Here is a 13375-nt window from a genome sequence, read left to right as displayed (position 1 = left end):
TCAGTCGACTGAATTTTATCTGTATGGCTACAGAAGTTCTTAAGATAACGCGGCCCGATAAGACCAGATGGTATGATCGTCGCAAAAAGGAGTTATCTCAAAATGACGTCGAAACAGTGTATTATTTAATTTGTTAATTCATGTCTATGAACATCCTAATCCATGCTAGTAGTAACCAAACTCTTACACAACAGTGACTTTCTACACTGCAAATTTATGGCGGATTGAATTTCGCAATCAAAGAAACTGTTAACTGCTTCCAGAAATTCTGACAATAATGAGCTTTAAGGATGGCCTTGTTTCGTGGAAAACGTTATGCTTCCTGATCAAAGTCTGCTGCCAGTTATCTTGCTTAGATAACATCTGATCTTGGCCGTTGCGTCTTCACCAACTTGTTTTCTTGCGTTTCAAGGAAGAGTGAATCACTCTCAGACAGGTGGGAAACTTCGGGAACAAACACTCATACAAGCACTAAATGTAATTCCTTGTGTTAAGTTCATGTTCAAAAGCAACGAAGGCTGAGAATTAACAGAAAAGAAGCATTCTTGTTACGTCATGATTGTATAATGGCTCGTACATTTCGTTGCATGTTCCACATCACAAAAAACACAACCTTCTATTGATTGCTAGTTCAACTCTTAGCCTGTTCCTTTGTGAGCGTCCCTTCACCAAATTAATCTACTCATTATTCACCGTCGCGATTAGCCAAAATGAGCGGAAAAGGGAATCAACACGAGAAATATACAAGAATACAAATGTTGACCGTTTCCCATTCCCTTGTATATAATATCATCATTGGTTTTAAAAGTAATAAGTATAAATGTTTGTATTACGAACAGAGCAAGCAAGAGTGCATTGCAAATCGAGAAGAACATTAATTGAATAGGCTATGGTATCAATTTTTATGCAGTTTTACAGGCCGCTACATTAATTGCTATTTTCCAAGCTTTATGTATTTGTTCGTTAGGAGATTCTTTTCTCCTGCATCTGGGCGACAATCACTCTTCCTCTTACCCTATAGCTACAGGGGTTTATCGAGAATTTTCCATCTGGAGGATTTTGCAGAAGGGAGTCAAACTGTTGGAAAACAGTAATAAGAATGCTTGCAGTTATTATTCCAAACTACTGATACTAAAAATTATTTTATTGGCAATCTAATATTATTATAATTATATCCTTGCGGAGAGACCCTTTTTTTTAACTCAATGCACCAGATAGGTGAATACTATTCGGCTCAGCAGTTTTTTTTATTTTCACAATTCATACCGTTAATATTACTGTAAGTAAGTGTAACTCAATAGTTATTCAGTTTAGGGATGGCCAGAAATTTTTCGGATCCGGAACTTTCGGATCCGGATCCGTTTGACCATCCCACATGAGCGCTTCTTTGGAGAGAAAGAATGTGTTTATAACATATAGTTACCTGCTAATACACACACACACACACACACACACACACACACACACCCCCACACACACACACACACACACACACATATATATATATATATATATATATATATATATATATATATATATATATAGTGTGGAACGATTCAAGAGATTTTACCTTTTTTACAGAGTCTCTCTTGAATCGAATCACAATATATATAGTGCGTGTGTGCGATTTGTAATTAATACACTTACGTTAGTCTTACACTTTGTAATTATATAACACTGCATATATTATAATGTTTTATTTTAATTTTTAAAACTGTAACTGTAGAACAATTGTATAATTTTTGTATAACATTTCTATCTTGTTAAATGTGTTAAAAGTTTCATCCTGGACTGGAATGTCTCACATTTATGTGTGTTTCCATATCCAATACATTCGAATGAATACATATTCGTTTCAAAGGAATTTACAAAATCACCTCTGAAATTTTATGTGAAACAAGTAAGATTATTTTTGTGCACGAGTGTGTTAGCCGATGAGTAGCAAATTATTTTAGGAACAACACTTGAAAAAAATCTTGTAGGACTAACAAATGAAAAATTTATTTTCGGATCAGGATCCGTTTGGCCATCCCTAATTCAGTTATTAACTTTCACACAAATCTTTCAATAAAACACTTTGAATGTTAGGGGTGAAATTTTAGTTGAGTTTTATTTTGTGTTACCTCTTACGTATCTCTTGCAATTTTGAGGACCCATTTATTCCTTGCATTTATTCTTAGGATTTGAATACATAAAGTTATCACCTTGTTTCTGCATTTTGCACTCAATTTTTAGAGCTCACTCCTTTGCGACTCTAGCACAACTTGCTATGCCGTACCAAGATTTAATCACTGCATTTACATCCTAACTTAACAAAAACAACTTGTGCCACATCCTCAGTAATAATGAAATACTCTTACTAATATAAAAGTAATTTGTATTTGGATGTCTCTCCGATGGCGTAGTAACATCGTCGCCTTGTAATCAAGGAGTCCAGGGTTCGGTTGTGGAGGCACATATAGTGTGGTTCGGATCCTACGTTAGACTGTGGGCTGAGTACCGATCAGCTTATACGTGCACAAAGTGGTCTTTAAACGGAAATTAATTTGGGGAGGTCCGGATCCCCTTGACAGTCCTTGGTTTCATCAATGTGAATCAACAAACATATTGTAAACAAAAACTTAACGTGTGTGGACTCTCTCGAAAGATTTTTGTAGATAAGTTTCTGTAATGACATTAGAATCTTCATAACATACATAAAGAAAAAAAATGAAACAAGTTTCAAAGTTGGTTTCTTTTTAATTCCGATGCCATGACTGCATTGTGCTTACTCCCACTGGTTCAATACTTGATTTCCGGCTATCCCGTGAGTCATCCACATTACCTCGGAATATTTCGGTTCTTCTCGGAACTCGTCGTTGATGACGTACTGTCACGTGGTTGGAGGGTGAGTTCACCTAACTAAAAATAGCTTGGTGTAGAATGACATCATCCTCCATTTCAGATGGTCACAGAAAGAGTTCGGAGGGCTTCCCCCAAAGGGTGACTCATCCCCAGTGCTGTGGAAATAAACGAATGTAAACAGGTGCATGCTAACCTCGCAGAAGTGACCTTTATCAAGAAACACCGAGCGACGTACTTTGAAAGCGACCCGACTGGCTGTGAGGTCAGATTATGTACACAACGATTAATACGACCCAGACAACAGATACTCAAGAGTTTCGAGTGACCACAACAGATTTTCTAACGACAATGCCAACATCAGTTTCAGCATCTGAAATTGTAACGTCATCTACGGTAAGTTGAACCATGTAAATATATTTTTTAAATTTGTTTCTTAAAGAAAGTTGTCATAAAGTATTATGTTTAATTCCCTTATTTAAGTAGCATATGCGTAGAAGGAAAGCTTCTCGCGATAGCACTGCCAGTAGAATGATTGATCTATTGAGTCTTGTGTATAATATATTCCACATATGATATTTCGTTGATGCTCAGAGTAATCCAGAAGTATATCAAGTTTGATCATGTAAGAGTTCGAAACTTTTTTGTTGTTGAAAGTTTGGTTGCAATTGGAGATGATGTTTTTATACAGGGGCTAACTATTGGTCGTGCTCCTTCTGCCTGAATGTTGCGAGTCAGTTGCATAACATTTTGTTGAAGGTGCACAGTGGATATTAAAACGAGTGGGTATGATAGTTATTGAGAAAACACATGCATACATCGTCCACACACGCCTCCCCATTTCTACCTCTATTGGCAATACGGTTAGATAATATTGAGCTAGTGAGAGCAGTTTGATTATACATCTTGTTGTAGCATCTGGTCAAAAACAACACTTCTGTATTATATGGGGAAACCATATGGGGTAACAGTTTCATAGATCGGAGACACGTTCAAATAGGGTATTTTGTGTATTGCATGGTTCGTACTTACCAATTGTGTATTGCGCAACATAGTTCAAGGTGCCATTATGGTTCTTACATGAAAACAAACACTTTTTCTACTATTATAACGCATTTTTCTAAGTGCTACCGAACGCACGTAACAGTGCGATATTGCTTACTTTGCGAATGATATCGCTTCTTTTGTTTTCGAATATCATTGTTTCCAACCTTCTTCACCTAAAAATACCTACTATAGTGTTCGTCACGTGTGCAAATTGTACATTATGTACAGGTAGCTGACGGATAGCCCCACGAACCATTTCCGATAAGGTTAGGTTTGGTTAGGTTAGGCAAGCATAGTTTAAAAAAAAAAGTATTGGACACACTGACATGATTTCCAGGTCAAATAGATACCACGATGAAAGAAAATACCTCGACTAACGTTGGAAACCTTAGAGAAACTTAGTTTCTTCTGCAAAAATGAAGAAATGTGTCTCCGATGTATGAAACTGTTACTTTATATGGTTTATTCTTGTAGCCTGTTTTTAAAGGAAATACTAAAACAAAATATCTACAGCAAACCAAAATTATAAATACAGTAGTTAATTCAGTGGATGCACAGTGCAAAATCATCTGATAACAAATTCGGCATAAAGATTATTAGGTAACAGTTCGTTATATCGGAGACACATTTCTTCATTTTTACAGAAGAAACTACTTACGAAAATGAGTTTCTCCAAGCTTTCCAACGTTCGTCGAAGTATTTTCTTTCATCGTGGAATATATTTGACTGGGAAATCATGTATTTTTCAACAGAATATCTCACCAACGCACAAATGCCATTGCTTTCGCTACGTGAATTGAATGATGCGTACGTTTTATGACGTAAGCCCCTGTCAGTGTTTCCAACCTCTTTTTTTTTTTCACTATGCTTGCCTAACCAAACCAAACCTTATCGGAAATGGTTCGTGGGGCTATCCGTCAGCTGCCGTGCATAATGGTTCATGGGGCTATTCGGGAATGGTTCATGGGGCTATTCAGGAATGGTTCGTGGGGCTATTCGGGAATGGTTCGTGGGGCTATCCGTGAATGGTTCGTGGGGCAATCCGTCAGATACCTGTGCATAATATAACATTTTCACATGTGACGAACACGATAGTAGGTATTTTTCGGTGAAGAAGGTTGGAAACAGTGCATACCCACAACATGAGTCAAAATGTGACCGCCATGTTGTGTGTTACAGAAGCGAAGAAAGGAATGAAAAAAAATTACTCTGTATGTGAAAAATTGTGTTTGTTTTCGTGTAAAAAGCATAATGGCACCTTGAACTATGTTCCGCAATACACAATTGGTAGGTGCGAACCATGCGAAACCCAAAGTATCCGATTTTAATGTGTCATCGATATAACGAACTGTTACTGATTATTATGTTGTGCAACTTGTACAGTGGATCACTTCCATAGTGCTCTAGGTTTGCTTACTAGCTGATTTATTACTCAATACTATAACACCAACAGGAGTAATGTAATTTATGTACATGAATCGTGATTGTTTTTCAATAGGCTAAGGGATCTAATTATTTTCCATACTATACACTTTGGAGCTATTGGAAAGTTATACATATTTATGGTACACTTTTACCTAGTTTTCAAATTTTGAATTGTGAGTGGGAATCGCTGTAGATTAATGTACACTAAATTACAAGTTATAGTACACGAGTGTATCACATAAAGTACCAACTTCTGATGGTAATCTTACCATTATGCATTGTTTGTTCTACAACATATGAATGCATGTATGCATATGCTATGGAGGAGTAATGAATGATTGCTGAATCTTTTATGCAGAATACTTTTTCTGTCCCATAAACTTCCATATGCATTTTATACATAACACAGTCATTCAGCTGGTTCCAAGGTATAGAGTGGTATTGTCACCGAAACATTTAGCATTATGTGCAGAGACGCAACCACAAATTTTTGTCTGGAGGGGCAAATACCAGGATAAACGTACCAATAATAATAATAATAATAATAATTTTAATATCATTATTATTGTTATGCTTTATTTTACTTCGCTTATTGCGCCACTCTTGGCTAATTTGCGAAGATGGGAATGAGTGATGAGATGAAATTGATGAATGCACACTCACAAACATCCATGCCCAAGCTGGAATACGAACCAACATCATTATTATTATTATTAATAGTAGTAGTATCAAAGACGTTATTACCCTCGTAAATTATGCACAAGTGGGTAGAAGTTCGTGCTAAAGCATGTTCAAACAAACGATTTGAATTATTTTTTCAACACGTTCAATTTCACATAATAATGGAAAACAAGCACACAAACTATTTTTGAAAGACAGAAAATGCTTGATAAATGCATTCCAAATATAATTATTTTTACATTAACTTTCATGCAAGATATATGTTTTACATTATGCAACAAGGAGCAACGTGAACACTAAATTGTGTACATATTGAAAGTTTCTTAAATACATATTATATACAACATATATTATTTAAATACATTACACAACCAATCCATCCATCTCACAATAAACCATCAGCAAAAATGACAAATTGTCTCTCAAATGTGCATGCTTCCTTTCCTCAGAACAACTGTTCATGCATTTAAAAGAAAATCAATTAAGACAAGTCTTATTCCTCTGTCTGGTAATTTACAATGCATTACAGAGAACAATGAAAAGTTGCGAGCAAAGCGAGCAGAAAAATTTTGGGATCCAATTTCTTTGCAGGCTGAAATCAATATTGATTTAATAGGGTGGAAATAATTTCACAGCACGCCAATGCATTCTCTCTTGTACAACTTTTGTGTCTCCCCGATGGTGCAGTGGTAACATCGTAGCCTTGTGATCAAGAGGTCCTGGGTTCGATACCTGCTGGATGCACATGGCACAGTGGTTCGGATCCCACTTTTAACTGTAGGTCCAGTTCCGATTAGCCTTTCTGTGCGTAAACTGGACTTAAAGCCACAAACCAACCAATCAATTTTGCAACTTATTTTCATTTAGATCGTTCGGTGCCCGGGGCAGACTCCCGCTGTCCCTTAACTACAGTCCTAAACTTGATAAGACTAAGACAAGCAGGCATTGCGAGTAAAGCTAGCAAGAAAATTTTACAAAAAGTATTTTTATTTGCATAAAATTTGAAGTTGTGGGCGGTAATTGCCCCCTGCAGGCCCACATAGCCGTCAATGTTTGCCCCCTCTAGATCTCATTTCCATCCAAGGTTGGTGGGGGCGATGCCCCCCCCCCCCTGTGGTTGTGCCACTGGTTATGTGCAATTCTGCTTATTCTTTTTGTCTGAGAGTAGGAATTTCTTTACACTTGTGTACAATTAAAATCAATTTCCTTGACATATTCCATCAGTTCGTATGTTTTTTCTGTGAAATGTTATTCCCTTAAGAAAGTGCTTATGAAGAAAGCATAAACTTTACACCATGTGTCATCAGCTGGACATAATTTTTTGCAGAAATATAAATAAAAAGATGCACATATGGCCATTGATAAGGATACCATAATTAAAATTTTTCGATTAAACCTGAACTCCATGGCATCAGCAGGCAACTTTTCATTGGTGATGCACAGCCAGTGCATCAAGTCCCTCTTTCACAATTAAACAGTATCCAAACCATTTCCCTGTTCATTCTGTGATCGTTGCTAGGTATTCCATTAATCCTGATTTGATTGCTGTCTCGTATGTTTCTGTGTTAAAAATTTCACCTAGAAGTTGATAATGAAGGAAACGTGACAAAAATATTTTTTAAGAATTAAAAGATTTAATATCAGCTATTGGCGAAATCATTACATTTCAGAACATTTTCTTATTAGTACACATTTTTGTGCTACACTATGGCATCTGGTCTAAAAAGCCAGATAACAGTGGTGATGAGACTCAAAGCCCCAACCATGTATTACCAAATGAAATACCTGGTGGAGGCACAAAGCAGTTTGGATCCCACTCAGTGGCATAGTGGCCACCCCCGTAATGCAGGGGGGGGGGGGGCTATATGGGTCCAACAATGTGCTCCTGAAATATTAGGCTATATAATCGCAGAAATTCCACAGATAGTGTCGCTTATAAGAAAATAGATTTACGAAAGGAAAAAGAACTTTGGTTCCCAGTAACATCTTATGACAACGTTTGCAATAATAAGCAGTGGCGTATTGTCTCAGCCGGAGGGGCCCAGGTAACTTGTAATGTGGGTCCCCTCCGAAATGTAGAATTAACATATTTGCTCCGCGGATAGCAATCGATAGGAACATATCCCTAATCGCATACCTTTATAGCTACGCAGTTTGTCGCAAATGTAGTGTAGTGTGTCAATTATCTACAGTTATGAATCCAGTAGAAAGATTCAGTTGCTCAAGCAGTCGATGTCTTATTACCACACAATAAAGATCAAACTTGGTAATTCATGACGTTTTACAAGTAATATTAGTTTTATATGTGATATTTAAAATGTAACTTCACACTAAATATTTTCAAGGAGGCCTCAAGAGAACTGCGCTACGCCACTGATCTCACTTTAAACTGTAGGTCCAGTCCCGATTAGCCTTACTGTGAATATAGTGAACTTAAAACACCTAATCAACCATGAAAAGCAGCTTGACCTGATGTGGTCTTCAACGCTTATTATGCCACAAGTTTAGTTTATGTAAGAACTAGTAAAAAGTGGTGTGCTTATAAAATGCTCATGTGTGCGCAAAGTTTTTATTTATTTTGGTAATGCAACAAATTATTATTTTCCATTCTACTATGAAAAAGCATGAGTAGCATACCATTGCATATTACCAGAGAAAAAGCACTGTGTATGTGCTCAGCAAAATTCTATAACTGAGAGAGAAATATAAAGTTGAAAAGAAAAGTCAGCTTTCGATTGGATGTATTTTCCCTTAAGATGGAATTGTTATCCCATTTTCTCATTTGTTTTGCTTTATATGCAAATTTAAATGTATTACAATAAGGGATAATGCACTGAACCCATGTGCCCTTCTTGTAGCGAGCCTGCATCCATTACCCTGCTCCCCCCCCTCCTCCCTCAGATAACTAAGCTAAATGCCCTTTCAGCTGGAAATGTGTATTTTTTGTTTGCTGGCTTTGGCTATCAAATCTGATTGCACCCCTCCCCTCCTGACACTCTGCCAATACACTTTTTTTTTTTTTAGCACAATTAGTGCGTACTATATGAACATGTTAATATCCAACTATTGGATGTCTAAGAATTAGGGAAATGCACTGAAATTTTTCTGTCGCAGCAATAAAGTTGGAAATGGTAAATGGCTTTTTGGAGAGAGAGGGGGGGAGTTTATTTTGGGTCTTTCTCTTGTCCCTCCCCCTTTCCCCACTGTTTCAATGAATACATTAGAATATATTGGAATTCTCTGATTGTTATCTGTGTGTTTCAGTAGGCATATTGAAAAAATGTCGATACAGTATATTCACATTTGCACGACTATATTATTTTTATGTATTTTTGTTAATAAAATCTAGTAAATATGATCTATTTTCATTTTTGAATTTGATATCCAAACATGCACAGGAGCAAAACAAATTAGAAAATAGTGCTGCATCTCTTAACACACCTAAAATATACCCTCAGTGGTACTATTCTTTCTTGAACTATTTTCTTAAATTGAAAATTATTTTAATTTTTTTAGTGTCCTGCACTCAAGTTCAGAAAGAACCATTGCAAATCTAGTAGATAACTCCTCTTTATATTTGTGTTTATCAGTGAATGTTTATTCTGTCTTTGAAGTGTATTATGTATAGTTTGACTTCATTGTTACTAAACCTTGTTGCAGAAGAAGTTGCGATGTGTTTTGGCCAGATGGGCTGGCTGCCTAGAGCAAGGTAGTCCTAAACTGAGGCAGAATCTGAAATAGATTGTCCACAAATGGCAAGAATGGCGATAATTTAATATTAAAATCTGTCTTATTATCATAAATGTTTGTATTAAGCCCACCATATGCTCAGCTGGGAAGGGGATCCGACCACTGTCCTCCTCTGAGGATTGAACCTGGGACCCTTTGCATTATCATTAACTCTGTGTAGTTCGTGCAAGTTCTCTAGTTCGGGGTGTCTGGTTTTGACGCCAATTGCCTCCTCGATGGCACAGAGGAAACTTTTAATCAAGGGGTCCTGTGTTTGATACCAGGTGGAGGCACATATTGGTTTGGATTCCACTTTAAACTGTAGGTCCAATCCCGATTAGCCTCTCTTTTGTGCATGTCCTCTGTATTTACGTCAGTGACTAAAATGTACATTTCATATTGTTGTACAATCTCAATTGTTTGGAAAACAAGATTTAATTTAGGGTTTGGCATTTTAGATCTTTAATCAGTGACGATGCAAGGGAGGGGGCTAGTGGTAGTCAGACACTTTGCGCCCCCCCCCCCCCCCAAGTGACCTTAATTAAATATTGAATAAGAGAGTTCAAATTTTCGAAGTGGTGTATTCTGCCTGGCTTGCAATACCAACTTGTCTAACAAAAATTAATTTTGTTTTGGTATATGTGTGACTTTCGTTCAAGATTCCAGCGCCGATCTGCATGTAGGTGAATTCTTATTCATTTATGTTCTGTCATGGCTCAACAGCCCTCGAAGGGCCAGGGCCTGCCAGAGCAGCTTTTTCATTGGGTGACGTGTGGTCCGCAAATCGGATCCCATCGCCACTGTTTTCTGGCTTTCGTGACCGAAGCCCGCTACTTCTTCTCTTCAAGTAGCTTCCCAATTGTCCTCAAACTCTAGGTCAACGCTGAAATTTTGGGAGCTCACACCGGGAATCGAACCCAGGACTGTTCGCACCAAAGGCAAGAGCACTAACCATTTGGCTATTAACCTAAGTTATAACCAGTTTTACGAACTAGAAAAAAGTAGTAGAGCAAATTATTCTCATAGTGGATCGTCAGTGACAACGCTAATTAATGAAAGACATTAAAAGGTGGTTAAGAAAACCGATACTACATGTTAGTTGTGAATGCATCACAGTATCTTACTATGAGTTTTTTTTTTTAGATGAGTCTGAGGCAAGCCTTAACAGAGGGAATTTCTTGGAACTCTAGAAGTAAATTTGAAAATGAGCCAATATTATTCAGAAATGTGTTGAACGTGAACCTTAAAATTCAGCTTGTACTCACAATTTGATTCAAAATAAATTAATCCACGTAATGTCCACACTTATTATCAACAAAAGAAGCCAGGAAATGGAAGAGGCGAAAGTATTTGAATTGATAACGAATGAAACAAAAGACATTCCAAGGAAGGAACAGGTGTCAGTTTTCTGTTATCTGTATCGTGGTAAGGTAAAAGAATGCTTTTTAGGATTTGCCGCTCTTCAATCATTAGATGCATGTTCGCTCTTTGCATACATCCAAATCAAAGAAGTTCTTTCCAAAAATTCCAATGATTCCTGTAATTGTGTAACACAAACATATGTTGGAATGGTAGCGTGACAGGTGCACCAGAGTCAGAATAGTTCTTGAATTATGAGATAACTGTAATCTTTCTCGGATTATTATTGCTGTGTTATCATTGCCCTGAAAGGTGAAATGTAAATTTTGCCCAAAACTCTTCAGCTTTACAAAGATGGGACAAAAGTAGTGCACTTAATGGATTTCTTCCATATCCTAGGAAAGTGTAAATTGGCATTTCATGAGATTCACACTCTAGTTGTATTCTCTGTAACAATCCTAGTTTCCAATGCAGCATGTGAAAGAACCTTTGAAAAGTCTTTCTCAAGGCAGAATGCTGGATGCCAGCTGTCTCGTTTGGCTGTCCTTCCTATTGAGAAGAAGGAATGTCTAGTCTTGGATATATCGAAAGTGGTCAATGTGTTCTCCAAAGAACATATAGCAGAATTCTCCAATAGGAGAATTGCACTTCACTAAGCGACTTTCATTGTTTCTAATACTTAAGAAAATAATTTTCTTCAGACATATTTATTTTTCAAGAATATTAAACTTTTCGAAACATTTTATTTTCATCATTTATATTATTATCTTATAACTTGAATATTGATATATCACTAGTTTCATCTCAAGAAAGATGATTGGTTGTGAAATTATAAATGGGAAAATTCATTTTCTACCTGTGTCTCAATACTGAACTGAAATGGATCACTAGAAACAATGCAACTTATGGCAGTTCCCATGAATAAAAAGAATTGATGCCTTTATTAAAACATATAATTTGAGAATAAACTTGTAGTCAAGAATTAAATTTAGGCAGTAAACGTCTACTGCATAAAGGACAAACACAAAACACCATCCATGAATATATATTGGTTTCAGGCATTTTAATGTGACTGGCCCCCTAAAATATTCTCTCCTCAAACTTCTACCCCCAGTCACTTTTCCCTGTGCCTTTACTGTCTTAATTGAACATATTTTAAGAACCTGATCTCTGACACTGTGCAGGACTAATGACATAATTTTTCTTGAGCGACACATGAAGGGTTAAATCACCAGGAGTTCCTTCCATATAAGATTTTGTAGCTAGTTTCAAAATATGGCATTATGAACTTCTAAACTCACAGTGGAGACTGCATTTGAAATAGAATAGCTGCAACTGCCAAAATAGCCAAACTTTCCATCCCCCTTCCAGATTTTGATTGGAGAAACTGGCTTATTTTGAAACTCCAGACAGCAATTTGATTTTTATGTTTGAACCAAGATTCTGATGACTTCCATCATTTTTCATTATGCTTTATTATATGCTGTTATGTAGAAGAGACTGTGGAGTGGTCAACTCATAATCTCCATCACTGAAGGTTGCAAGTTCATATCTTGGCTTTTGCATGATGATATTTCACATCATGTACCATTAGTATATTAAAAATTAGATAAATTCACACTACTTTTGTGTTTTGTCTTTTGAATTAATAAAGCCATTTGGTCATCAGTTATTCTCATCATTGTGATTAGACAAAAGTGGCAATAAAAGCAATATTAAATGCAGAGCAGCCTCCGGCTGAACCTTGCCTGCCAAATAAAGAATTATTATTATTACAGTTGAGCCTGTGTTATACGTACGTCAGGGTGAAGAAAAAATAATATTCATATCTGAGAATCAGATTTAGAAACCATATAATATCGTTACTAAAATATTATAATTGTATCTTTTTTTGAGGAGAAAGATGTATGTAATACAGGTTGTTTCTGTCATAAACTGGTTAATTAATGAATCTAAAAGTTTGATTCTTAAATACATTACATTTGACACTTTATTACTGAACGCTTTGATACTGAAATACTACAGTAGACACTAATTGTTTTATAGGTTTAGCACCCAATTTAAAAAAATCGTCTAAAATAACATTTCTTTTACTAATGACTGCAAACTGTGGTGTAAGCGATGTCTAAATCTGTATTTCAGTTTTAGTTTAATGTGGATTAACATCCACTCCATGTATAAATTTTACTTTCTGGTAAAGCCCGTAGCTTTTCCTCTGTTGTCCCTGGCCAAGCAGTAGCAACTGAAAACTGTCACCTCTGATGTTGTAGCTTGGTTCTGTACAAATCAACAG

The 13375-nt window shown here is 36.5% G+C and overlaps 1 protein-coding gene across 1 annotated transcript in view; it reads left to right on the top strand.

The window, feature by feature from the left end:
* Positions 1 to 2933: 2933 nt before the first annotated feature.
* Positions 2934 to 13375, top strand: part of kay (transcription factor kayak) — a 28119-nt gene continuing 17677 nt past the window's right edge. Inside the window, exon 1 of the mRNA XM_083118663.1 lies at positions 2934 to 3237. Coding sequence (XP_082974789.1) covers positions 3115 to 3237 — 123 coding nt within the window. The 5' untranslated portion in view covers positions 2934 to 3114. The remainder of the gene's footprint in view (positions 3238 to 13375) is intronic.

This window comes from Lepisma saccharinum, chromosome 3 (assembly GCF_977018435.1).
Source record: "Lepisma saccharinum chromosome 3, izLepSacc3.1, whole genome shotgun sequence".
Lineage (NCBI taxonomy): Eukaryota > Metazoa > Arthropoda > Insecta > Zygentoma > Lepismatidae > Lepisma > Lepisma saccharinum.
The sequence above is the reverse complement of the archived record's forward strand: the minus strand, read 5'-3'. Positions and strand labels throughout refer to the sequence as shown.